The sequence below is a fragment of the Rhinatrema bivittatum genome, chromosome 3 (assembly GCF_901001135.1).
Source record: "Rhinatrema bivittatum chromosome 3, aRhiBiv1.1, whole genome shotgun sequence".
Taxonomy (NCBI): domain Eukaryota; kingdom Metazoa; phylum Chordata; class Amphibia; order Gymnophiona; family Rhinatrematidae; genus Rhinatrema; species Rhinatrema bivittatum.
Window position 1 is genome coordinate 44,293,922 of NC_042617.1, and position 24,262 is coordinate 44,318,183.

General features: G+C 45.8%; 1 protein-coding gene across 1 annotated transcript in view; it reads right to left on the reverse strand.

Annotated features, from left to right (window-relative positions):
* Positions 1 to 24,262, reverse strand: part of SPATA17 (spermatogenesis associated 17) — a 544,292-nt gene that overhangs the window by 432,477 nt on the left and 87,553 nt on the right. Inside the window, exons 3-4 of the mRNA XM_029593186.1 lie at positions 22,677 to 22,758; positions 9,564 to 9,614 (exon numbers count right to left, since the gene is read on the reverse strand). Of these exons, the coding sequence (XP_029449046.1) occupies positions 9,564 to 9,614; positions 22,677 to 22,758 (133 nt within the window). The remainder of the gene's footprint in view (positions 1 to 9,563; positions 9,615 to 22,676; positions 22,759 to 24,262) is intronic.

The window sequence follows — 24,262 nt, forward strand, 5'->3', positions numbered from 1 at the left end:
GGGTCCGAGGACCCAGGAGACACCGGGGGGCAGGGGGGCACCCCCGGGACCACCCCCGGGACCACCCCCGGGACCACCCGCACCTGAACTGGTCCCTGAGGCTCTGCGGCCGGTCCAGTGGTCAATGGTGCTGAACGAGGGATTTTTGGCGGGGGGGGGCAAGGGGGGGGCAAGGGGGGGGCTTTCATCCAGCTCATGCAGGTTAGCTAGATAAGATTTGTGCATGAGGACGAAATCCGCGGAAAAAGGGACCCTGGATTTGCCGGGGGGGGGGGGGGGGGAGGGAAGGTCAGGACCCCCCTCCTGGGGACCCGCGGGGGCCAAATCGGGGGTTAAATCAAAAAATCCGGCCCCCCAGCCCCAGGGAGCACTGAAATCGGCCCCGATGAAAAATCCAAGATGGCGGCCGTTCCCGGGCTCTGGCGACCCGGGAAAGGCCTAGCCATGCCGGGAGGAGTGGAGCCCCGGGCTAAATTTGCTTGTCCTGCCGAGGAGGGACCTTCCCCACCCGGCAGGCAAGCAGTGCAGAGGCCCTGACGCGAAAAACGCGAAGAGGACAGCCCACAAGAAAGACAGGCTGTCAGCCGGGACATAGCTAAACCTCGGCTGAAGAAAAAAAAGTTGAAAAAAAGCTTGATTGACAGCCTGCACAGCAGGAGAGAGCAGGCGGGAAACCTGCTGCCTTCTGACTGCCAGTTCTAGCCCTACTCTGAGCAGAAAAAAATAAAAAAGCTGGTCAACTGCTGCAAATAAGTTAGAGGTAGGTGAGTACCTGCAACTTATTGAAAGTTTAACACCTTTCAACTCCTTTTTTTTTTTTTTACTGAGCGCAGTAGCGGGTTCAAAACCCTCTCGGCAGCCAGAGGGGGAACGAGGCCCAGAGAGTGTCGGTCCCCACACCTGGAAGCGTCCACGGACTCAGGACTATGCAGGGAACCCCCTCCTGCAAAAGGGGACAAGCCCCCCTGAGCCGGGCAAGAGCTGGGAGACGGACGTCTCCCACACAAAAAACCAAAAAGCACTAAAGAAGGAAGAAATTTCCTTCAGAGATCCTTTTTTTTTTTTTTTAAAACAAGAACCAAAAGAAGTACTTGCTTGAGCCTAAAGAGAAAGAAGAGGCTGACTAGCCTACAGCAGAGAACCGAAGGGAAGATGCTGCACCTGCTGGAGACAGACGAATACTGAAGGGTTAGAGGATAGGCTTTGTCCTGATATAGGGCATCCTGCAAGTTTTAGTCTGTCTCCACCTGCTGGAAAGGAGGCTCAATCCACTGTCTGGACTGATCCGGGTACATACAGGAACTGATTCTGTCACTGGATATTTGGATATTAAAATTATTTAATATTTCTCAGTTGTACCGTAACTGACTGAATAACTGCTGACTGTGCCATGCTAATGTGTGTTTGCAGGGAACACAGAGACAATGCTGCATTAAGTGTCACACTGTATGCACTAGTTCTGACACTGCTGAACTTAGTGACAGGCTCCACAACCCAGCCTGGTATACTTCAGTCTCTACAACGCGCTTAGTGCTCACCTTATGCCCATTACTCACATTGCGTACTGCCCAAGCAGAGACAAAATCAGAAGCAGCACTATAAGCAACTCTCCACACTCTGCGTACACCATCCACAATAGAAGAAAAGAACGGCAACACAAGTCTGACACAGAGCTTCTGAAGCAGTGCCTGGCTGATTTTCTCTATTGTGTGATTGACACAGTAACAGTTTTAAATGGGCAGCAGCCCAATGGTTGCTTGGGAAAAGTTATCTAGGAACTCAAACAGCATCCTTCACTTTGTATCAATTCCTAACTGTACACCTCTGGCTTTCCCATGAATTTCTATGAGACCATTGAATGTATTGATTCATAGAAATCATTCATTTCAAATCAAATGAAATGAACAGGATTTGTTAATTTGAGGGTCCCTCTTGATTTGTTTCAGGGGCCCCAGAAAGAAACAAATTAGACCCAATTAATTTCAGGATACCCATTCATTTTAAACAAATGCACATCTCTACTTCTTTTCTATTTCTATCCTTTTTGACTTACAGCTTCCAGAACTGAACACAGTACCCCAGGTTAGCCCTCATCAATGACTAGCAGGGAGGCAGCATCACCTCTTTTTTCGTACCTAGCATCCCTCTGACTCTAGTCACCAACTTGTCACACTGCTTTACTACCTTCAGATCATCAGACACTTTCAGCCATGGTCTCTGTCTTGATCCATGCAAATCAGTCTTTCATCCCCCATCACATACATTTCCTTTGGATTTCTGCACTCCAAATGATTGACTCTGCACATTTTGGCAATGGATATTAACTACCAAGCATTTGAACACATCTTATACTTTCTTAAATCACTTTTTATTCTATCTACTTCTTCAGGGGTGACCATTCTGTTGCAGATCTTAATGTCAAGCCCAGGCTTTTCCTTCTAACCCATTTGCAATATCACTCACAAAGATATTGAACAGTACCAGCTCCAGAACTGATCCTTGAGGCACTCTACTAATCACCTTTCTCTCCTCAAAGTGAATTTATCACTACCCTCTGTCATCTATTCTAATCCAGTCTATCAACTTGGTCTGAACAGAATGAAGTAGAATAGGCTTTTTTCTAAGATGGCAATAGCACCTCTTCCTTTCCCCACACCCCCTGTATTTCAGTTTCTTTGATAATATTTTTGACATAAAGAATCTTTATTTATTTTATTTATTTAGATTTTTTATATTCTGCTTTTCAGCACTTCATAGTGTACATCAAAGCAGATTACATTCAGGTACTATAGGTGTTTCCCTATCCTCACAGGGCTTACAATCTAATTTTGTACCTGAGGCAATGGAAGGTAAAGTAACTTGCCCAAGGTCACAAGTAGCATTAGTGGCTACTCCTCCACTCCTCAAGCTTGTTCCGCTCTAAGTTCAGTGAACTTCTTTTTCATTGTAGAGAGCCACAGACAAATGGTCCACCTTCAGACTCAGGCACCACAATTATTATAATGAATAATAGTAATTTTGTTAATTTGTTTTGATATAAAACATCTATATTACGAAAATGAATTTCAAAAATATCTTCATTACCACTTAATTTAATTGAAGAACATTGGCTATGTGTTCTAGAAAGATTATATAAGAAAAGATGGCTCTGGGATCAGTAGGTGGGATTTTAAGAGGCAAAGACCTTTCAAACCTAGACTAAACTCTTCTCCCGGACCCGCCGGAAAGACCCATTCACGCGGTAGGCCCTACTTCGCCGGGTCCCACCTACACGGCAGTCCTCAAGCCGTTCACCGGTAGGCCCGATCCGCTTCCCCGACCGTCCACTGGTGGGGATCGCTGTTCCTTCCTGCCTCCTCCTGCCCGAAGTAAAGCCAAGCTAGGAAATGCATCTACCCACCGCAGCATTAGACCCCGCCCACCGACGCTAGCCAGGCAGCGACGTGGGACCTGACTATAAAAAAAGCAGAAGCGCGCCAGAGAGATCCTCTTCTCCTGGATCGCCATGCAGACCGGAGCGCACAGGAACCCCAACGCCCCCTACCTCCTTCGGTAGGCCCCGCCACATTCCTCACCTCCTGGACCCGCCGGAAAGACCCATCCATGCGGTAGGCCCTTCTTCACCGGGTCCCACCTTCACGGCGGACCTCAAGCCGTGCTGACCTACCATTCACCGGTAGGCCCGATTCGCTTCCCCGACCATCCACCGGTGGGATTCGCCGTTCCTTCCTGCCTCCTCCTGCCCGAAGTAAAGCCAAGCCAGGAAGTGCATCTACCCACCGCAGCATTAGACCCCACCCACCAATGCTAGCCAGGAGGCGAAGTGGGACATTACTATAAAAAAAGCAGAAGCGCGCCTCTGGTGCCGCTCACCTGCGTCGCGTGCCTAAGGAGCGCGACAAAAGGGCATGCCCCTTGGCGCACCCCTTAGCGCGTCCCACTAGCATTCTGACTCGACGTAAAAACCAACCCTCACGCTCTGCTATAATCCACAACGATCACTGAAACTCTGCTGATATTGACATTACCTTTTACCTTCAGATTGACCCACATTGCTGATATCGCACTGCCGTCGCTACTGTTCACAACTACTATTCGTATTAATCATTACAGCTGCCGTACTCTCATTGGCCACTGGCTCAATTTCTTGTTGTACACTGAGCACTACTATTGTATTCAGAAAATCCTGTGCGAGCGAGGACCTAATCTCAGCACTGTCCAATGCCCTACCTGATCTTGACTGCTCCAACCCAGACGTTGCCCTGTCCTCCTGGTGCAACCTCACCCTCAACATCGCCAATAAACTAAGTCCTACCTCCAGACGTGAGTTGCCATCCTCCGCTAAAAATAATCAACCCTGGTACACTGCGGATCTAAAAGTACTAAAAAACAATCTCAGAGAGAGAGAATCTGGTGAAAGGAACTGCCCTCCACCACTACAGACACTCCACCCTCAAATCCAAACGCGATTTCTATGCGTCCAAAATACACCAGTACATATACAATCCTAAGGCCCTATTTTCCTACATCGCTGACCTCACCAAGTCTGCACCTTCCCCCATCCCAGACAATGAAGCTTTGGCTAAATGCGAAGAACTAGCCCTGTACTTCCATACGAAAATTGCTAACATCCTCCTCAGATTCCCTATCTCCTCTCACTCCACCCACTCGTGCCCGGACCCTATTACGGCTTCCCTCGACTCCCTGGATCTTACCTCATCCAAGGAAATTGAATCTATTCTTAAAAAACTCAAACCTGCCAGCCACACCATGGACACCATTCCCACCAATTCCCTCCTCTCCATTCCCAACACCATCTCCAAACCCCTAGCTAATATAATCAATTCCTCACTCTCCTCTGGCATAGTCCCAGACACTCTCAAACAAACAATAGTTAAACCCCTTCTCAAAAAACCTTCATTAAACCCAAATGACCCCTCGAACTTCCGACCCATCTCAAACTTTCCCTTTATCTCTAAAATTATGGAAAAGATCGTCAACTCCCAACTTACTATCTTGAAAGTAACAAGATCCTCCACCCGTCCCAGTTCGGTTTTCGCAAACATACGAACACAGAAACCCTCTTACTCTCGCTATCTGACCACCTCATTAGAGGTCTGGATCAAGGTCACTGCTACCTTCTGGCCTTATTGGACATCTCAGCAGCTTTTGATACTATCAATCACAACCTCCTCCTCACCCGTCTGTCGAAAATTGGCATTGCTGGCCTAGCTCTGCTGTGGTTCAAATCATAATCCCCATCCAAGATTCACTATCTGAGGCATTGAAACGCTGGGACTCTTGCCTTGTATCCATCAATCACTTGCTTACAAACCTCCATATGGCCTTAAACCCCAACAAAACTAAACTGCTCCTCATCTCCCAATACCAAACCCCTAAACCTGTGCTCACCACCGATCCCGCCTATCATGCCATATCCTCCCAGCCTTTCGCGAGAGACCTCAGTGTCCTCCTCGACCAACACTGAATCTAAAGAAGCATATCAATTCTATCCTCAAGGAGGGCTTCTCAAGCTTAATATCCTAAAAAAACTAAAACCCCTACTCCACTCTCATGACTTCCGCACTGTCATTCAGGCCACCCTGTCCTCCAAATTGGATTATTGCAACTCCCTTTTGCTTGGGCTTCCCTACTCCACAATAAAACCCCTCCAAATGCTCCAGAATGCATTTGCCAGGGCCATCACAAATGCCAGGAAATCCGCCCACATTACTCCTATCCTTAAAGCCTACATTGGCTCCCCATTCCATCACATATCCTCTTCAAATCTCTCTCCATCATTCATAAATCTATCTACTGTCACAATTCCAACTGGCTTGACGAACCCCTCAGACTCACACTCTCCAACCGACCCACCAGAGCAAACAATAAAGGCACCCTCCAGGTACCCTCTCTAAAAAAGGCACACCTCTCTTCCACAAGAGATTGTGCCATCTCCATTGCTGGCCCCTCACGATGGAATCCCTTCCCACCTTTCTTAGACTTGAGCCCTGTTCCGTCAAATTCAAAAAGAAACTAAAGACTTGGCTCTTTAAGCAAGCATACCCTGATTAGTCCCCCTCTTCCATCTCCCTTGTCTTCCCCCATATTAACTGAGCCAGTATAAAGTTACTGTTTTAACCTGTTCCAATCTTGTTACATAATGTATTATTTATTCCATATTCCTTGTTGCTCTTTCTTTGGCCCTCCTCAGCCTCTTTTTCTATTCCTTCTCCCATCCCATTACCTGTTTTTTGTAATTTCCACCTGCTTTTAGTTCTTATGTAAACCAGTATGATGTTCCCCACTAATGTCGGTATATAAAATCTTAAAATCTTAAAATACATAAATACATTTGTGGAACTCAGCTAGTTAGCCAGATAAACATATTCAGCTAATTTACAGGGTATAATCAGTGGTGCGGTCAAGCTGCTGAATATACCCGGCAATCTTAAAGTTAGCTGTTTATGTCTAACCAGTTAACTTTAAGACAGTCCTATGGTCCTGACAGAGTTAGTTGCACTTAATATTAATTTATTCACTTCTTCACTTACTACTGATTGGTCCCTCTATTATCAAATGTCAGTGAAAAGACCAATTCCCTTTCAGAAGGCTGTCCTGAAAGGAGACTGGTACTTTCACTGACTTGTATCAGTGAAAAGGACCAATCGGGAATAGTCTTGCTGAAGGAGGGTCTCCGGCAGGGGTAGGAAGGATATTGGGCATTGGCAAGTCTGCATGGGCCATTTATTTTCTAAAGGAAGCAAGCCAATAAACATTTTAAGGTCAATGACTTCCTGGTTCTTCAGTCTGAACACTCCCCAGTTCACTCAGACTTCCCACCCAATGGGGTAGATTTTCAAAGGGATACGCGCGTACCCCCCGAAAACTTACTCCACAGCCCCTGCGCGCCCCGAGCCTATTTTGCATAGGCTCGGCAGCACGCGCAAGCCCCGGGACTCGCGTAAGTCCCGGGGCTTGCATGGAGGGGCGTGTCGGGGGCGTGTCGGGGATCATGCCGAGAGTGACGCGGTGTTTCGGGGGCGGGCCGCGAGTGACGCGGCGTTTCGGGGGCGGGCCCGGGGGCGTGGCGCCAGCCCGGGGGCGTGGTTGAGGCCTCCGGACCAGCCCCCGGGTCGGGTGATGGCGCACCAGCAGCCCGCTGGCCCGCGCACATTTACGCCTGCTTTCCACAGGCGAAACTCTGCCAACAAAGGTAGGGGGGGGGGGTTAGATAGGGCCGGGGGGGTGGGTTAGGTAGGGGAAGGGAGGGGAAGGTGAGGGGAGGCGGAAGGAAAGTTCCCTCCGAGGCCGCTCCAATTTCGGAGCGGCCTTGGAGGGAACAGGCAGCGCGCGCAGGTTGCACAAATGTGCACCTCCTTGCACGCACCGACCCCGGATTTTATAAGATACGTGCGGCTACGTGCGTATCTTATAAAATCCAGCGTACATTTGTTCGCGCCTGGTGCACGAACAAAAGTACGTGCTCGTGCATAACAAAAGTACGCGTACGCGCAAAATTATAAAATCTACCCCAATTAGTACTACACAGTAAACATGTTTAAGATCTCTTATGCAAGATAATTAGCAGATGTAAAAATACACTAGAAAGTTGACAAATGTACACACATGTCTTTTAAACTAGCAATTTATGGGCCGGATTTTAAAAGGGTTACGCGCATAAGGTACGCGCGTAACCCTTCTAAAACGGCCCTGCGCGCGCCGAGCCTATATTGCATAGGCTTCTGGTGCGCGGAGAGCCCCGGGATGCGCGTTTGTCCCAGGGCTTTCTTGGGGTGGGCGTGTCAGGGGGGCGTGATGCGGTCGGCGCGTGGTTTCGGCCCGGAGGTGTTCCGGGGGCGTGGCCGTGGCCTCCGAACCAGCCCCCGGACCGGAACATGGGGCGCGGCAGCCAGCCTGGCGCGCGCAAAGTTACACCTGCCTCTAGCAGGCGTAACTTGTGCGATAGAGGTAGGGGGGGGTGGTTAGATAGGGCCGGGGGGGTGGGTTAGGTAGGGGAAGGGAGGGGAAGGTGGGGGGAGGCAGAGGGAACGGGCAGCGCGCACAAGTTGCACAAATGTGCACCCCCTTGTGCGTGCTGACCCCGAATTTTATAAGATACGAGCGGCTACGTGCGTATCTTATAAAATCCGGCGTACTTTTGTTCGCGCCTGGTGCACGAACAAAAGTACGTGCGCACGCTGTGTTTTAAAATGTACCCCTCATGTGTGTAAGTCCCTATTTTATGAGAATATATGTGTGTGCAAACGTGAAAATAGATATTTTTGACAGGGGATTAGTCCTTTTACTTCATGCGTCAGTGAAAAGAACCAATTGGGAACAAACCTTCTGCAGGAGGGTTTCTAGCAGGGATGGATGGAAACTTTGGGGGTTGGGAAGTCAGCATGGGTCCTTTATTTTCTAAGGGAAACAAGAAGGTCCTGGGAGGAAGACACACCTGGACCTGCTGGCCAACGAGCATTTTAAGGCTAGCACAAGAAAGGAAGGACAACCAGGTCACCTGCCCACTGGGACAGTCCTTACGGAGGGAGTTTGGTATGCTGTGGTGGGGAGACAGCTAAGCAGAGATGGGATCCCTTTTTGCGTGTGATAGCTTGCTAGGGGCGGAGTCGGGGCAGAGAGGGGAGGTGTCGGGGCGGCGTCGGGGCGGCGTCGGGGTGGACTCCGCGTTGACTTCGCTGGCGGCGATAAGACACGTTATCGTTGCCAGTAGCGCGCCCAATAGCGCCACCTTTCACGGTGGTGCTATTGGGTGCGAAAGTCGGCAGCAATAACATCTCGGTGGTGTGATGGCTGCCGGCTTTCTCAGGCCCGCACCCCCCCCTATTTTCGCTGGATTCACCATTCTGCAATAGAATGGTGAATCCAGGGCTAAATTAGCTGCTCAGTGGCTGAACATCAACCTCTAAATAAATTACTTTTCCAGGTTTATGGGAGTATGAAAATCCTTTTCAAAAAAGGAATACTTCCTAAACCGTCCAAATAATGAATATATCAGTAAGTGGGAGACTGCAGTGAATACAGAGAAAAACAATGTAAAGGGTTCATTTCTAAAATGAAAATTAAAAAAAAACCATACCAACCTAAAACAAAAGAATTTTATATCAGCTGAAAAAATGCTAGCAGAAGACTGTCATATCTCTGTGCTTCTTACTTTTCTTCTAAAATTTTGGGCCAAGCTAGGAAATGGGTGTTTAGATCTACATTGATGATTTCTAGAGGCATAATGAGGATCCAAAGTTTCTGTGGTCTGCCATGCTTTACCCCTTTTAAGAAATGAATCTCAAATTTTTTCTCTTCCCTATGTTCCCTCAGCATCATGCAAATTTTATTCCCACCTGGCAGCAGTTTTAAAGCACAACTTCAATCATGCATTTTTAACAAGTAAAGTAAAACTTTCATTTTTTAACCAAATACTATTTCTGTGGTCTGCCATCAGAATATTAATCACATTTATATTACACTGGTTTGCTCGTTTTATTAAAAGCAAATTCAGATCACAATTGACTTTTCATTTGTTTAACAAGTGAAGAAATATTTACCCTGACAGCCATTTCATTGTAGAAATTCATCTTCATATTAAAATATGCTGTCTGAAAAAAAAAAAAAAGATGGCATACATTTCAGTTACCCAAAGATATAGCTCCTATTTTAACACATGAAAGATAAGAATCCTTATACATAATAAATAATAAGAGTTGTATGCATAGAGAGAATAAAATCAAACTTTGTATTGAAGAAGTAGGCCTCCTAATACATAATGCAGGTTTAACCAGAAAAATCTATGGTAGTCAAACTAGGAGCTAATGGAGATATATGATCATAAAATGCTCTCCGCTGAGTTTGATAATCAATGGTGCTCTACTGAGAATAGAATAACAAAGCAGAAATATTCACAAGTGCTGGTGACACGTAGTATTATATGATTTATTCACTGGGGTTCTTTTAGCCAAAACTCACAGAAACATAAAAGGAATTCATATTTCAAGACGTCTGGTTTAATGAAAAATTCAAAGATATGCTGTCTTCAGTCGAAATCCTTCAAGGATACGGATACGGTAATGGAGCAAAGTTGTGCCTTCCAACCATCTGTACAAAATGTTATGTACTTAGCTGCCTCCCGAGTAATCCTTGGGAATTTTGTTTCATTTAATATTCATTTTAGCATCATAAAATCATAAATAATTAGTGTTATTTGAATTGCCTAGTCTGATCCAAAGCAAATTGTCTGTGGAGAGCAGCAGGACTGGATTATTTATCAACAGTCTGGGCAATTAAGAAACAGTTGGCTGCAATATGTTATTTACAAATGAACACAATGATGCTACTTCATTTTAAATTCTCTTTTTTCATTACATGAAGCAGGGCATAATTCCTGTATCTTAATTAAGGTACATTTATATATCGACTTGAATAAAACACATACTAATAACATGCTAACAGCAGAAGGGTAAGAAGATAGCCATGCTTCTAAGGAACAGACGTGAAGTTTTATTTGTACATTGAAAACTATTCAGACAGATGTACTGCCCATAAATTTCAGAAGGACACTTCAGCTTTCTTCCTCACTAACATTTATGAAGCAGTATTAACCTGAATAAAATATTAACCAGAAATGTAAATGATATACAGAGACATGTTAAGTTCTGTAACTGTACTTGATTCCTTTTGTGATTTACAGGCAATGCAAGCATAGTCTAGTCATGTTATTAGTGACTAGTAAAACCGTAATCAGACAGGTTTGGCAGCGACTTTGGAATTTGTGTAGTATAGGTTGGCCAGGGTGATGCTGTTTATAATTAGTAGTTAGAAGACAAAAGTAACTTTTTTTTTAGAAACCTTTACCAGTCTAATTAATAAAATGGCATCAGCAGACTTATAGGATGACAAAAGGCCTTTCTACTAGTGAGCAATAAGGTTTTCCAGTGCACAGGGTAATGGGAAGCAAGCAGAGAGCTAAAGGGAAGAGATTCAGTGAACAAAACATAAATGTCATGTGGCTTCATGCCATCGGGGCAAACTGTGCGAATTTTATTTTTTTAACTTTTATTCTCTTTGATTTACAGGAATTAGTACTGTTTTACTTTGGGCCATGAGGGCTCAAAATTGTGGAACAAAGTATGGAAGTTAAAAGAGCAGGACTTATATTCAGCCTGCTCATGACAAACTGAAGGCATGGGCTAACCTTACAACTGGGATGAACTGGGGTTTCATCTAGAAGTCAAATGCAGACTCAATGTCTGCAGGTTAGAGCTTCCGTGGTAGTTTCCCCATATAACTATTTGACCTTTAATTTCACAAGACTACAAAGAAAATATTGTTATGTTGTTTTTCTAATAAAGTGCACTGAAATGTAAAACAGCAAGGCTCATAACTTAAAGGCAAGTTAGTTTCTTAGCCCCGTCAGTTGATGGTCTTTGCTGAAGCAGGACAGAATGAAGGAAAAGCAGTGAAACAGTAATGGTAGCAGAACCAGTAGCAATGCACATATGGGCGCCAGATCTGATGAGCCTTTGTTATTTTCCGCATCAGTGCAACTTTCATTTCACAATTTTGAATATGATCATTAAAATGATTTATCATCGAGTAATCATGGGTTTTTTGCGCATATGCTTTGGCTTGTTTATTGGCAACCAATACCTTCCAAGTCATTATCAGTTGACAGTTTTTAAAGTGACCTAAAGTGCCATCTTTTACTTTTAAAAATGTAGATCAAGTATATTGTAATATCTAATGTGCTACATTCTGCATAATTAGTACAGTATTTTAAAAGTGATTTTAAAAAAGTAACATACTAAATGATGGCAAAGACCCAAATGGTCCAACCAGTCTGACCAGTGAGTTGTTTAGCGTAGTAACTTCACTTTGTGGAGGTTACCCCCATGCCTTCTGTTAAGGGTAGTAACTGTTACGTTTAGGCAGTGGTCAGATGTAGAGAACACCACCTGCAGGGGTGCCCCCGGGTGGAGAGAAGCAGGAGTGAATAGTACTGGGTGATGACTGGAACCTGTGGAGCAGAGTACTGGCTGGAACCTGTGGAGCTGGATTGTAGCTGGTGCTGGCTGGAACCTGTGGAGCTGGATTGTAGCTGGTGCTGGCTGGAACCTGTGGAGCTGGATTGTAGCTGAGTGCTGGCTGGAACCTGTGGAGCTGGATTGTAGCTGGGTGCTGGCTGGAACCTGTGGAGCTGGATTGTAGCTGAGTGCTGGCTGGAACCTGTGGAGCTGGATTGTACCTGAGTGCTGGCTGGAACCTGTGGAGCTGGATTGTAGCTGGTGCTGGCTGGAACCTGTGGAGCTGGATTGTAGCTGGGTGTTGGCTGGAACCTGAGGAGCTGGATTGTAGCTGGGTGCTGGCTGGAACCTGTGGAGCTGGATTGTAGCTGGGTGCTGGCTGGAACCTGTGGAGCTGGATTGTAGCTGAGTGCTGGCTGGAACCTGTGGAGCTGGATTGTAGCTGGGTGCTGGCTGGAACCTGTGGAGCTGGATTGTAGCTGGTGCTGGCTGGAACCTGTGGAGCTGGATTGTAGCTGAGTGCTGGCTGGAACCTGTGGAGCTGGATTGTAGCTGGTGCTGGCTGGAACCTGTGGAGCTGGATTGTAGCTGGTGCTGGCTGGAACCTGTGGAGCTGGATTGTAGCTGAGTGCTGGCTGGAACCTGTGGAGCTGGATTGTAGCTGGGTGCTGGCTGGAACCTGAGGAGCTGGATTGTAGCTGGGTGCTGGCTGGAACCTGTGGAGCTGGATTGTAGCTGGGTGCTGGCTGGAACCTGTGGAGCTGGATTGTACCTGAGTGCTGGCTGGAACCTGTGGAGCTGGATTGTAGCTGGGTGCTGGCTGGAACCTGTGGAGCTGGATTGTAGCTGAGTGCTGGCTGGAACCTGTGGAGCTGGATTGTAGCTGGGTGCTGGCTGGAACCTGTGGAGCTGGATTGTAGCTGAGTGCTGGCTGGAACCTGTGGAGCTGGATTGTAGCTGGTGCTGGCTGGAACCGGTGTAGCTGGATTGTAGCTGGGTGCTGGCTGGAACCTGTGGAGTTGGATTGTAGCTGGGTGCTGGCTGGAACCTGTGGAGCTGGATTGTAGCTGGGTGCTGGTTAGAGGGAATTCTATGCAGGCTGAGGGAGTCTCTGATACAAGATGCGTGGAGGTAAGGGTGAGCTTGATACACATAAGCAGCATGGAGGTATGTATGGAAGTGAGTGTGGGTAAAGATGGCCAGAACTGGTCAGAACACAGGAGCAGAGTGCAGGTAAGAGTGGAAACAGGTTAGTGTGCAGGTAAGAGTGATATAGACTGTGAGTATGTGTGAACTGAAACTGAGGGAACCTGAGGAAGACAGACTGACAATGAACAGACAGACAAACCAGGACAGCACTAACATTGAACACAAAATACATAAGCCCAAAGGCTACACAACAAGGCAGAAGCCCGAAGGCAGGACAGCAAGGCAAAAGCCTAAAGACAAGGCAGCAAGGCAGAAACCTGAGGGCAAGGTAGCAAGAGAGGCTAGAGCAGGGAGCCCAAACGAGCTCGATGCCGAAGCACTGGAGTCTTGGGTAGGCAGGATTATAAAGTCGGTCCGGGACATAGAGCAGCTGACTAGGGCAGATTGGACCAGCCAGGAGAGCAAGCTCTTGAGGGACCCCTGGTGGTGAGGTGGTTGCAGAGCAGCCATAGCCGTAACAGTAACTGCCACTCTGTGAGGGTTACCCCAATGCATTTTGTTAAGGGTAGAAACTACTGCTCCATGCAGGTTAATTATCTGTCGCTCCATGTATGTTACCACCTAAAGTAAACCCAAGTTACCCCATTTCTCCATTTCATCTTCTAGTCTCTAGCCATTCTCTCTTCATGATAGGTCCCACTTACCACTACATACTGTTGTCTATCAGGCAACCAACTGTGATCCATTTCAGCACCTTGGGACCCACTCCCAGGTTTCTCATTTTATTCATGAGCCCCCTATGTTAGACTATATGAAAAGATTTGCTGAAATCCAAGTAAACGACATTGAGAACTCTTTCTTGATGTAATTCTCAAGTCAGGGCTGGTGCAAGTGTTAAGTTAGTGGACCCTTAGACCGGCACGAGAGATGACACCCACCTGAGGACCCAGGCAACTCGTCTCCGGTTGGTGGAGTTCTGCAACTGATCTCGAAGGCGTCCTCCGAGCGAAGGCGGGTACACAGTCCAAATCCAGGCAAGGGTCAAGGCAGGCGGCAAACAACTCAGTCCAGTATCCAATCCGAATCAGCCAAAACGAAGAACCAGGGAAACACCACATCCACAGGAACCTGTTGCAAAGGCGTCCACTCTACCTCTGAGGGAGTTTAAATCTCCCTGGCTGATGACGTCATCTTCCGGGGCCGGCCTGGTCTTCGCACGGCTGCCCCTTTAAGGTCGGGGTGGGTTTTAGGGTTGTTTTGGTGTGCCAGTTTCCCCGCCCTCCCCCTCCCCCGATTTACGATTTTTTGACGATAAATCGGGGGAATTGTTATTGTATCGTGGCTCTAACGATTTTTGACGATTTAAAATATATCTGACGATTGTTTTAAATCGTCAAAAAACGATTCAAATCCCTATTGAGGAGACTCTACACAGGGGAGGGGGGGTGACAAGCAGGCACACACTGTAGCAAGACTTAGAACTTTGCTTTGAGAGCTCTGCCACCTACAGGACGGGAGGACGTCCCAGATAGCATGGCTAATTCATCTGCTATCTACGGAAAACACAGTTTATGGTAATCAAACTTGCTCTTGTCTCCACCACTTCCACTGGGAGGTTGTTCTATACATAAACCACCTTCTCTGTAAAGAAATATTCCTAAGATTACTCGAGAGTCTACCCCCTTTTAACCTCATCTTATGACCCCTTGTTCTAGACCTTCCTTTCCTTTAAAAAAGGCTCACCTCCTATGCATGGAAACCTTTGAGATATTTGAATGTCTACATCATATTGCCCCTATCTTGCCTTTCCTTTACGGAGTACAGTATGGGTCAGATTTTAATTCACTTATGCGTGTGAAACCCGGGGGTTTACGTGTGTGGCTGGGCCTTACGCGCGCTGGGCTAATTTTCACAGGGCCCGGCCACGCGCATAAACCCCCGGGACGCGTGTAAGTCCCGGAATTAGTGAAAGGGGCAGTCTGGGGGGCGGGGAAGTCCGGGGGGTGGGGAGGGGCGGGGCTAGAGGCACCCAGCACAGTGGGCATTTGCCGCTGTGCCGGGGGATCGCATGCCAGTAGGGTGCCTGCGCGCGCAACTTGCTCCTTTGCAGGAACAAAAGGTAAGATAAATATTTTGGGGGATTTAGGATAGGGATAGGGGGAGGGCAGGATAGGGGAAGGGGAAGGGAGGTTAGGCTAGGGGGTTGGGAAGTTCCCTCCCAGTCCGCTCCTTAATTGGAGCGGACTGGGAGGGAACTGGGGAAGGCCCCGATGCGTAACTGCATATATCTTCCCCCCCTTGCGCGCACCGAACCGGCATTTTATAACATGCATGCATCAGCGTGCGCATATTATAAAATTGCGCATCCATGTGTGCGCACCGGGTTGCGCGTGCCCATGGATGCGCACGCAAAATTTTTTTAAATCTACCCCTACATGTTTAGATCTTTAAGTTCATACCTATTTACTTTGGAACGAAGACCACTAACCATTTTAGTAGCCACCCTCTGGACCAACAGCATCCTGTTTATATCCTTTTGAAGGTGTGGTCTCCAATCACAATATTCCAAGTGAAGCCTCACCAGGGACCTATAAAGGGGCAATATCACTTCCCGTTTTTTGCTGACCATACCTTTCCCTGCAAAGCCAAACATCTTTCTGGCTTTAACTGTTGCTTTATCCACGTTTGGCCACCTTAAGATCATCAGATACAATTACCCCCAGATCCCACGCTTCTTTGTGCTTAGAAGAATTTCACCCCCAATGCTGTACCTTTCCCTTGGATTTTTGCATCCTTAATGAATTACTCTGCATTTTTTAACATTAAATCTTAGCTGCCAGACCTTAGACAATTCCTCAAGCTTCGTTAGATCCCTCCTCATGTTTCGCACTCCTTCCTGGCTGTCCACCCAGTTACAGATTTTGGTATCATTGGCAAAAAGACATACCTTTCCTGACAACCCGTTCATTATGTCGCTCACAAAAATGCTGAAAAGAGCCAGTATAAGAACCAATCCCTGAGGCACACCATTCCTAACAACCCCCTTCTTATAGAAAACTCTATTTACAACTACTGTTTCTCATGTACCACTCAGCCAGTTTCTAACCCAGTCAGCTACTCTAGGATCCATACCAAGGGTGCACAATTTAATTATAAGTTGTCTATGTGGAACCGTGTCAAAGGCCTTGCCGAAATCCAAGCACACTATGGGCCAGATTTTAGTAGCTACGCACGGGAGTAGCTTTGTGCGCACAACCCGGCGCAGCTGCGTGCATGTTATAAAATCCGGGGTCAACACACGCAAGGGGGTGCACACTTGTGCACCTTACACATGCCGAGTCCTAGGGGAGCCCCAATGGCTTTCCCTGTTCCCTCCAAGGCCACTCCGAAATCGGAGCGGCCTTGGAAGAACATTCCTTCGGGCCCCACCCCACCTTATTCTCCATTCCCCTATCTAACTCGCCCCCCAGCCCTACCTAAATCCCCCCCTACCTTTATTTTATAAGTTGCGTGTGCCGGCCAATGGCCGGCCCGCGATCCCGGGTACAGCGGCAAATGGCCGCTGTGCCTGGAGGCTCCGGCCATGCCCCCGCCCCTGGATGCCTCGAACCGCTCACACTCCACCCCTTTTTTCAAGCCCTGGGACATACGCGTGTCCCGGGGCTTGTGCACGTTGCCGGGCCTAGGCTCGGCACGCGCAGGAGCGGGTTTTCGCGGTTACACGCGTAATATACACGCATAGCCCTTTTAAAATCTGCCCCTATGTCTAGCACTCTCACCTGATCCAATTCTTGTTTATTTTGACATAAAGGGTTACTCTCCCCCATTTTCTGCCATCTATCTCCTTCTTCAACAGGTTATAGCTCTGTATGGTTGTATCGCATTCATGAGACTCACTAAACCATGTATCTGTAAAAGCAAAGATATCCAAGTCTGCCTCCAACATTAGGGTCTGCAGATCTGAAACTGTTTTGCCTAGACTATGAACATTTATGCTCAAAGCTTACTCCTCTTTCTGTTATGACCACCGGCTGCGGCCACCCGTGGCAGGCTCAACTCACGTCATGTCATGCTTGGTTCACTATCCCCGGTGCCCTTGTGGTGGTGGCCAGTTGCTGCCGCCACGATCCTCCTAGCTCCCAGCACTCCATGTGGCGGCTGAGACGCTGCCAACCAGCATTCCGATCTTGGGACTCTCTAGGCACGCACGCCATCTGTCCTCCCTTTAAAGGGTCAATTGCAGGTACTTCATGTTACACGTGCCGTCCGCGGCAGACCTGCGGCTCCGACCTCGGGCTGCCCCCGGTGCCTCCAGCTCTGCTTTGGTCCTCAGTACTGCAGCTCAAGATGACATTGCTTGCCGGGCCTCTCCGCGTGGTCCACGGAGAGACACCACTACCCGTGCCACACTCCTCCCTAGGCACATCTCTGATCCTTATGAAGGTCCCGTAGCGGGAACCTGGCCGCAGCCCCGGATGATGACCTCAAACTCTTCAGTGTATTTAAGCTCAGGCCTCGCTCCTTAGCGTTGCCTTTGCAACAGGTCTCCTCATTATCCGAGTACTCGTTGCTACTAGAGAATCCTCTCTAATCTTCATTCCTGACCTCCGTTGTTCCCGGTTCCTGTCTTCTTCGTTCCTGCCCTGTCTATGTGTTGGACTGACTCTATGGATATCGACTTTGCTTTGTTTGACTACGCTTCAGCCTATCTCCAGACCCAGACCTCTGCTACGCCTGACTACGCCCATCCATACCACGCCCACATCCCTGCCCTTATTTTGTTCAAAGTGAGATATTTGCGCATCGGGACTTGTGCGCACATGTGGACAGCTTTTAATTTCAGGTGGACATGTGTGCATACAGTGGACCCTTGAGTTATGATCGGCCTGACATACGAACAACTTGGGTTACGACCACAATTTTAGTCTTGAATTATGACCAAAGTCTTGAGTTACGACCCGAATGCCAGCCAAGGCCAACATGTGTATCCGGTTGTAAACAAAGACCCGAGACACCAGAGAAGCGTTTGTAAGCGTCAGTCCGCGCCCAGATATGCGTGTTTGTGGACGTAATTTCGGTCAGTGCAGTGCTAATTGCTATCAAAATGGCCCCAAAAAAGCTAGAAAAGAAGCTAAGAAAGGAAGAGAATGTAAAGAAAGCAATCACAATTGAAAAGAAGAAGGAAATTGTGCAGAAATATGAGAGTGGCATTCGTGTAACTGATCTCGCTAATATGTACAGCATGTCGAAATCCACCATCTCGACAATCTTACAAAGAAAAGATTTGTATAAGGAAGCTAGTGTTGCTAAAGGTGTTACTCAAATTAGTAAGTCACGATCATCAGTGTTAGACGAGGTAGAAAGGCTATTATTAGTGTGGGTAAACGAAAGGCAGATGGCAGGTGATAGCCTATCTGAGTCTATAATTTGTGAAAAAGCTAGGGCTATAAATGCAGATCTTGTAAAGGATAAGCCATCAACGAGTGATCATGGTGAAACATTTCGTGCCAGTAAGGGGTGGTTTCACAATTTTAAAGCGAGAACTGGGATTCATAACATAGCTAGGCATGGTGAAGCAGCCAGTGCTGATAAAAGGGCTGCCGAAAATTACATACACCACTTTGAAAAGATGACACAGAGAAATGGCTTTTACTCTAATCAAGTTTTTAACTGTGGTGAAACCTGGCTTTTCTGGAAGAAAATGCCCAGGAGAAAATACATTACCCAGGAAGAGAAGAAAATGCCAGGCCACAAGGATAGGCTAACCTTATTGCTATGTGCCAATGTGAGTGGTGACCTCAAGATAAAGCCTCTCTTGGTTTATCACTCTGACATCCCTAGAGTATTCAGAAAACATAACGACATGGAGAATAGGCTAGGGGTCATGTGGAGATCTAATGCAAAAGCCTGGGTAACAAGAGTACTTTTCCTTGAGTGGATCAAGGAGGTTTTCTGTCCTACTGTTAAGAAATATCTAGAGGACAAAGGGATACCACTCAAGGCTCTCCTCATAATGGGCAATGCTCCTGCTCACCCACGAGACTTGGAAAAAGAGTTGACCAAAGAATTCCCATGGCTCACAGTAGAGTTTCTCCCACCTAATACAACTCCTCTACTGCAGCCTATGGACCAGCAGGTTATAGCTAACTTTAAGAAGCTATACACCAAGGAACTGTTCCAGAAGTGCTTCCAGATGGTCTCAGATATGGATTTAACCCTTACAGAATTCTGGAAGGAACATTACAACATCCTTTCCTTTGTGGGGTTAATAGAGAAATCCTGGGCCAATGTCTCTCTAAGAACACTGAGATCTGCCTGGAAGACAGTGTGGCCTAAAATTATAGAGGAGAGAGACTTTGAAGGCTTTGTAGAAGAGCCTGAGCCTGCAACTGACCCTGTGGTTGATGACATTGTCACTATAGCCAAGTCCATAGGCTTGCAGGTAGACAGTGATGATGTTGAGGAACTGGTGGAGGAACACTCAGAGGAACTGTCTACAGAGGAACTTCAGGAACTTCTGGCTGAGCAACAGAGAATGGCAGCTGAGGAGCTTTCTGAAGAGAAGGGAAGAGGATCAACAATCAGTGCAGCAAATTTCCTCTTCTGAAATAAAGGAAATCCTGAAAAAATGGACAGAGCTACAAACATTTGTAGAAAAGACACACCCAGACAGAGAAAAAGCCAATCGTTGCATTCACTTGCTTAATGATAATGTCATGTCATACTACAGAACAGTGTTGAAGAAAAGACAGAAACAGACAACTTTAGACCAGTTTTTAGTTCCGAAAAGGTTGAGACCTAGTGAGCCAGAAGCAAGTCCTAGTGAGCTACAGACTCTCCTAAGGAGAGAAAGGACACCAGAGAGCCAGATTCCTGATGTTCTTATGGAAGAACCACCTTCCATTTCATCCTCCCCCTCTTCCCTTCCTGCAAGCCAAAGATGTCAACTTGAATGGTGAGTACAGTATGAAATTGTTGTTTCTGGTAGGCTAGCCACATTTTATAACTTTTTGGTGCATGCACTAGGAAAATTATTGGTGTTTCTGGTAAATTATGCACATTATACAACCCTTTTTTATTATGAAAAGGTTAGGTAAGGGGTGCTTTGGGAGGTTTGGAATGCATTATGGGTATTTCCATTATTTCTTATGGAAAAATAGTCTTGACTTATGACCAAGTTGAGTTACAACCAGCCCTTGCAAACGAATTGAGTTCGTAAGTCAAGGGTCCATTGTATCTCTTAATTTTGGCATGCACCTGGCTTTTAAAATTCACCTCTATATGCGCAAATCTCTTGGCCCTGCCCTGGAATGCCTTTGCCCTGCCCACATTCCACCCCTTTCCCCCCCAAAGTGAGATATTTGCACATCGGTACTTGTGTATGTATGTGGCAGCTTTATAAATTCTATCAGGCACATTTAAGTGATTCATGCGCTTGCATCTTTTCGCCTTTTAAAATTGGATTTTACATGTGTAAATGCACTTTACCCGTGTAAGTGGGCTTTTGAAAATTGCTTTAATATATGCCATTGAATTGTCAATAGGTTTTACACATGTAAGTACACTTTACTCATGTAAATGGCTTTTGAAAATTGCTACAATAGTGTCATGTTTACATGTGTAACTCCTTTGAAAATTATCTCCTTAAAGGGTACATCATAGCAATTTTCAAAAGCCATTTACACATGGAAAATACAATTAAACCTATAAAACCTATTGACAAATCAATGGCACATATTATAGCAATTTTCAAAAGCTCACTTGCACGGGTAGAGTGCAATTGCATGTATAAAACCCAGTTTATGCATGTAAATCCTTTTGAAAATTACCACCAAAAGATCTCTGGGATAGTAATAAAGCATTGGGGTAGCATACAGAGAGTGGCAGTTACAATCCTAAATAGAAGGCATGGGAGTATCCTGCACAGAGCAGCAGTTACAACCCTAAACATCTTTTCTGGGCAGACTTGATAAGCCATTTGTGTCTTTTTCTGCTGTCATATACTATGTTACTATGGACAGTACCCAAGAGTTCTGTAAACTAATCAGGAAAATATTGCTAACAAAATTTTTTTGGCTTCTAAAAAAAATACAATCCAAAGTCATCCTGAAAATCATGCCAGCTGGTAAAAGGTGGTGGTGTCCTGTAGTTTCATAGCAACTGACAAAACTGGCTCAGCTACTTATAATGCAAATTTTTTTATTTCCTATACATTTCTATACCTTTCAATACCTATTAATGTTGGCTAAATGGTTCATGTAAGCAAACACGTTAGAAAAAAGGGCAACAAACCATTGGATCTCCAAGAAGCAAAATAAAGTTGAGGGTATGAAGAGTAGACCAAAAGAATAGAAAATTATTTTCAGTTATGCCCTCAGCAATTTGAACCTCTACTTGGGGAAAATTCATACACATTTCTGGCTGTTCATGCACTTTCCAGATTCATCTGGCAGCTGTTTAAACCACTTATGTGCATGAAAGTTGGGAATTTACAGTCAGATGAGTCCTTAAACAATATTTTATTTTTTGGGCTTTCTACAGATGGAAGTCCAAAATTAGTAATATTACACATACATATAAACAAACATTACCATAATCACAAAAATATAGATTTCATCTATAAATTTCTAAAGCATTCTTCTGCAGTGCTTTTGATTCATTTCTAAGCGGGCTAGGTTTCTCATGTTACTCTACCTGCTAAGCAATTTTTGGTAATTGGTGCCAAAGGGGAGAATGATGGAAGAAACCTTATGCAAACAGGGCCACCATTGTTGAGGTTCAATATGGCACAAAAATGAGTAAGGGATTTCATTAGTTAAATGGGCTACTAATTAAAACTGACGGACAATCCTTCTGGATAAATGAGAAAACAGCTGGTGCTATCTATCACAGGGTAACCATTTGTACAGTATGATAGCTTTTGGTTCTCTTTAGCAAGCCTAAATTAATAGAGGTTATCAAGTAAATGTAGAACGAATAAATCTAAAAATATGTATAATTATGTTGCGCAAGAAAATCTTGTTTATGATTATGTGGTTTACCATGAATACACAGAATACATTTTAAAATAGTGTAATTTAAAAGAATATCATAAATTTGCAAATTAAGAAAAACAAGTTCATGATTAAATCCATAGCATCATATTAAGGGCAAATGATCACATTCTTAATTTCTTAAACCTCTTAACAGAGGTCTATGTTCTTATGGTATATTTCTGCTACTTTTCAGTCTCTAAGGAAACTTCAACTGACTGTGATCTGCTGTGTGCCCCATGGCAAAACTTCAACCATTTCAAGGTCCATTAGGTAAGAAATTCAAACCACTAAAATAAAAACCAAGATAAGACAAAGAAAATAATTTCATTTTTCTTCATATTATTTAATTTATTTTGTTTAATTAGTTCACGATAGGGATTAGATCCACATTTCTACTTCAAGGTTGGTAGGCTACCATATAATAAAATTAAATATACAGCAATTTAAACCAAATTACCTTTGCCATCAAGAGATAGTATTTTCTTCCCAGGAACCCACGCCATGTTTTCTGAATAATAGTTGCCATTCTGTGTAGGGATCTAATATGTTATTTAAAAATAGAGCAATTGATTAATAAAGGCATTGAATAATTTACTAATATTGAAGCAATAGATACAGCATGACAGCTAAATTTGAACACTGGTATTTAATGGAAAGTCCATAATTAGCAACAACACAATTTTTCTTTACCTTTTTTTTCCCCTTTTTTCTTCTGTATTGACTAAATGCTAACAAAAAGAGAATTAAAAAAATTCTTGATCCACACAGTTATGAATATGGTTTCTTAAAGTGTGCTGGGGTCAAAAATAGGGAATTGCAGAAGAGACGGTTCATTTTTATTCTGCTGAAATTGGTGTTTTGTAGGGCTATGATGATACCTTATTTAACGCTAGTAGCCGCCATTTTAACCCACGTGGCCGTCGTCCCTGCCCTTTTGGCCCCTTCCCGTACCCTATACCACATTTATGCATTCACTTTTATACAATGGAAAACACAGAAAACTGGCATTGGTATAATAAGGCAAAAAACAACAAAGGGACTACCTTACACCGTGGAAGATTTTATTAGAGGTGCCCGACTCGAACTGAGTTTCGCCAACAAGGCTGCATCAGGGGCTCTTGCTGGAAGGCAGCAACGACAAAATATAAAGGCGCTTAAAATAGTGTGTTAGACGGAAATCCCCTGTGTGTCATTCTGCACAAATAGGAAGCAATTTGTGCAGAATGACACACTTGGCTACGTGGGACCGCCTTCCGATTTGCTTTATTGGTATAATAAGGCCGCAGGAGGTGCCCGAGAGGCCTAGTTCACGCACGCCGACACACCTGCCTGCCTTACCTTACCGCGCACCGCCTCTCCTAACCCCCTCCCTTCCTGCCGCCATCCATTGCGGGGGGGGGGGGGGGGGGCGGCGTGTCCGTTAAGGGTGGGCTCTGGCCAGGAGGCGCAGGCCCACCTATTAACACTAGCAGCCACCACTTTAACCCACGTGGCTGTCGTCCCTGCCCTTTTGGCCCCTTCCTGTATGCTATACCACATTTATGTATTCACCATTATACAATGGAAAACACAGAAAACTGGCATTGGTATAATAAGGCCGCAGCTTTTATTTTAACATATCATGACAAACTTCCCTGGGTACCCAAGCTGGTAAGATGTCTCCACCGCTGCCCGCTGTAGGAATCAAGCAAGGCAGCATTACTCCATGGGCCCCCCCGTCTTGTCCCCGAGCATGGGGGCCCCGACCATCGGCACCTTCTGCGCCCCCACTTTTTGTCCTCCCCCAGGCACTGATCAGCTACCACGCTGTCCTGTGATGCCACCAGCACCACTTGCAATATGCCCAACTGGCCCAGGTAACCGCCAAGACACAAGGTAGGGAGGACCCTTGGCCTCGTGTCCCCCCCAAACTAATGAATAATCTGCGGCCTCTGTCTTTTGTATTTGTCATGCCATGCCTCAATGGCATCCTGTAGCATATTATAAAATATGTCGTAGACCACATCTGACAGGTGTACTCCATCAGGTCTGAACAGCCCTGAA